General features: G+C 27.7%; 1 protein-coding gene across 6 annotated transcripts in view; it reads right to left on the bottom strand.

Moving 5' to 3' along the window:
* Positions 1 to 4176, bottom strand: part of LOC113824379 (protein KTI12 homolog) — a 38067-nt gene that overhangs the window by 4599 nt on the left and 29292 nt on the right. For 4 of the 6 annotated variants that reach the window (XM_070126482.1, XM_070126481.1, XM_070126483.1 and 1 more), the window contains 4 exons: positions 1920 to 2053; positions 1521 to 1697; positions 1138 to 1300; positions 475 to 570 (listed from right to left, as the gene is read on the bottom strand). In XM_070126482.1, the coding sequence (XP_069982583.1) occupies positions 475 to 570; positions 1138 to 1300; positions 1521 to 1697; positions 1920 to 2053 (570 nt within the window). The remainder of the gene's footprint in view (positions 1 to 474; positions 571 to 1137; positions 1301 to 1520; positions 1698 to 1919; positions 2054 to 4176) is intronic. The other 2 variants (XM_070126485.1, XM_070126486.1) reach the window with 1 other exon arrangement.

Raw genomic sequence — 4176 nt, 5'->3', positions numbered from 1 at the left:
TGTATATATATATATTTATATATATATATATATATATACATTCATATTTATGTATATATATATATATTATATACATATATACATACATATACATATATATATACATACATATATATATACATACATATATATATACATACATATATATACATATATATATATATACATATATATATACATATATATATACATATATATATATACATATATATATATACATATATATACATATACATATATATAAAATATATATATATATACATAAATATGAATATATATATATATATATATATATATATATATATATATATATTTATATATGTGTGTGTATATGTGTGTGTGTGTGTATATATATATATATATATATATATATATATATATATATATATATATATATATATAACATCTTTGCAAAGAAATAAGGTATTTCTAAAAGTTTCATTGAGAATGAAATGAGAAGACAGGAATATTTACCATTCTTCCAAGATTTACTGGTTCAGTAACTCCAGGGATTCTGACGTCACTTCCTCCTACTATTTTCTGAGCTGACATTATTGTTGCTGTTACTTCCTTTTTATATAATAAAGAGAAATATGTATAATAAGAAAAAATAAAAGCTTTTTTTTTTTTTTTTTTTTTTTTTTTTTTTTTTTTTTTTTTTGTAGAAAATGGTACTCATGTGAGGTGTTCACTGGAATAATGATAATACTAATAATAGTAATAATAATAATAAAAAAAAAAAAAACAGTCAGAACATAGTGACTATGCAGTTATGATGGATTACAGAGTTACTGCATTTTGAAAGCAGCAATAACATTAAAGCATTTTCTTAAGAGAGAAAGGTTTTTTTTTTAATTATTCTAATGATCCTGTCACATCTTTCAAATTCTTAGAATTTCATGTACCATGTTTTACTATGTATCCCTTTCTAACTTCTGTCTACTCTGATTTTCAATAGTTTCCCAAAGTAATGAGTATTCTTTAAATATTCTTTAAATATTACATACTGTTTACTTGGGTTACAATAATATATGCAATGTCTTTATTCTACATTCTCAAACAAAATATTGCAATAATTCAGAACACTTACGACACTACTTTTATCCTATGGCTGTTAGGTAACATAACTGATCTTACCTGCGTTGTCCGATCGAGCTCAAAAAGAAAGTTTGTAGATGATAATGGCTGTGTTTGTGTAGACTGATTAGGTGGAGGAGGCTTACGTAGATATATTGCTTCAAAAATGTTTTCAAACTGGGGCTTATCTTCCGGTAACACAGTAAACATTGGTGAATCCCACCTGTTAAAATTGAATATTTAAACTTTAGAATATAAATTTAACTTTGCAAATACAAATACTATATTTGCTTAAAATTTCAGTGATAACTCTTAAAATTTCCATTTATCCAAGTACATGTATGTAAAATACCTAATCATACCAAAAAGCCATAATAATTACATAGGACTAACCCTTAATAATTTGTACAATACCAATGCATATGAAAGAGTTATAAGAATACCTATTATTGCTATTAGGTTCCTCATATCTCATGACAAGGCCATCAAAAATCTCACGGGTATACTGGTCATCCTCAACTCGATTTTCATTCCACGACCATGCTTGTTCAGTTGGGACCAAACAGTGGACAATACAATGGGGTGTTTTGTTGTGTTTTGTTGCGCAATACAATTCATATCTGCAGAACAACTCAAATTCAATCATAATAGTAAATATAAATTACTGATTATTTGATAGGCATGATTACATTTATATGTTCATTTATTTCTAAAATGATAAATTCTTACAATCATTAACAACACTACTCAATACAAGATTCTGTGACAAAAAAATACACAACTTTTCCATCAAACATCATGCAAGCTTTTAATACTAAATATATTTGCTAAAAACTTCTTACCTGTAGCCTTTGATATAATTCCCTGCATCAAATATTGTAACATCATCTTTATTCAAAAGTCTTATAACCTCTGCTTTCATGGTCCCTCTTAGGTCCTTCTCACGCCTAGAATCACTAAATACAGCATTTTTTTCCTGTAACACATTTTTTGGTATTAATCCACTGCTGCTGGGGATGGCATGCTCATATGTATCATGTCCACTGTGATTTTAGTTTAATGATTGTGTTTACTCATAGCACTAGTACTTAGAGTCAATTTCTTGTTTACCCTTTTCCTTGTTTCATTTTTTTTTTTTTTTTACATATTTTATTGCTATTAGTATTGTTAATGACATAATAATCATGACATTAATAATAATATTATCAATATTAATTGGACAAGGAAAACTAACTTTTCCTATAAACTCAAGGAAAGGACAAATCAGCTGAGGTCATGTTGTCAACTGAGCACTTATGGAGTTATCTATGAATAAAGCCCATTCAAAAAACAACAACATAACATTGTTGCGGGATGGAAATTTTATAACAACCAATTTTGGTAATACCAGAGGTTAAATATGAATACTTTTCGAATATGACTGGGTAGTTCTCAATATAAGTTCAAGGAAGGTAACAGTGTAATAAAATTATAATGTACAAAACAAAAGAGATTTTATGATTCATCAGCTAGAATAACACAGACTTCATAAAGGGTTCTATGAATGTGAACATGAATGTAAAAGTACTGCCCAAAGCCCATCTCTCTTAAGTTTCTTATATTCTCTTTTTGAATAAATTAAAATACTGACTAGGCTATTTCTTAACAAATGGTTCATTTTAATACTTTTTGCAGGCACATACATGATGCCTACTTGATCAATTTCTTGTCAAAATGATAAGCAAGGAGATCCCCCAAATATTTTCTTTTGAGTATCAATTTGTGAGATTCACCCTTTAATTCATACCCAGTGTGGATGCTGGATCAAGGTATTTTTTCTGTAAATGGAAAAAAAAAATGGCTAGTTAATCATTTATGAAAACAAAAGAAAGAGCTGCTGTCCATTGTTCAAAGTCGTCACAATTTTTTACATAGGAAAATGAGACATGTTTCATTTACTTAAGAAAGACAAAGAATGAGTGACTTTACTGTGATACTTCTTTCAACTCTGACTTTATATTTCCACTACAACAATCCAAAAAAAAAATTTTTCTCCATTTTGAAGAGTTGGTCAAAAATCTAAAAAAGTAGCTTGAGGAAACTATTTCTAAGGTCCTGAACTGTAGGAAAAGTCAAGTAAAAATAAGTATTAATTTTTGAAAATATGAAAATGTCTATTTTTTTTATTTGTCAGCTATGCTAAATTTGTTTTGCAACAAAAATGTACATTTATACAAAAACTTTTTGTGTTATTAAAAATTTTCCAAGTATCTTTGTTCCGCTAACTTGCATTTCAAACTTATTTTCTTAATAAAAGTGTCCATGCAACAATTTCCATCTAACTTACAAAACAGTGCACTGGAAGATAAATCTGGGCTGTGTGAATATGACTGGGTAGTTCTCAATATAAGTTCAAGGAAGGTAACAGTGTAATAAAATTATACTGTACAAAACAAAAGAGATTTTATGATTCATCAGCTAGAATAACACAGACTTCATAAAGGGTTCTATGAATGTGAACATGAATGTAAAAGTACTGCCCAAAGCCCATCTCTCTTAAGTTTCTTATATTCTCTTTTTGAATAAATTAAAATACTGACTAAGCTATTTCTTAACAAATGGTTCATTTTAATACTTTTTGCAGGCACATACATGATGCCTACTTGATCAATTTCTTGTCAAAATGATAAGCAAGGAGATCCCCCAAATATTTTCTTTTGAGTATCAATTTGTGAGATTCACCCTTTAATTCATACCCAGTGTGGATGCTGGATCAAGGTATTTTTTCTGTAAATGGAAAAAAAAAAATGGCTAGTTATTCATTTATGAAAACAAAAGAAAGAGCTGCTGTCCATTGTTCAAAGTCGTCACAATTTTTTACATAGGAAAATGAGACATGTTTCATTTACTTAAGAAAGACAAAGAATGAGTGATTTTACTGTGATACTTTTTTCAACTCTGACTTTGTATTTCCACTACAACAATCCAAAATTATTTTTTTTTCTCCATTTTGAAGAGTTGGTCAAAAATCTAAAAAAGTAGCTTGAGGAAAATATTTCTAAGGTCCTGAACTGTAGGAAAAGTCAAGTAAAAATAAGTATTATTTTCTGAAAATATGAA

This window comes from Penaeus vannamei, chromosome 10, assembly GCF_042767895.1.
Source record: "Penaeus vannamei isolate JL-2024 chromosome 10, ASM4276789v1, whole genome shotgun sequence".
In the NCBI taxonomy this organism is placed as follows: domain Eukaryota; kingdom Metazoa; phylum Arthropoda; class Malacostraca; order Decapoda; family Penaeidae; genus Penaeus; species Penaeus vannamei.
This window is presented reverse-complemented; position numbering and strand designations above follow the sequence as displayed.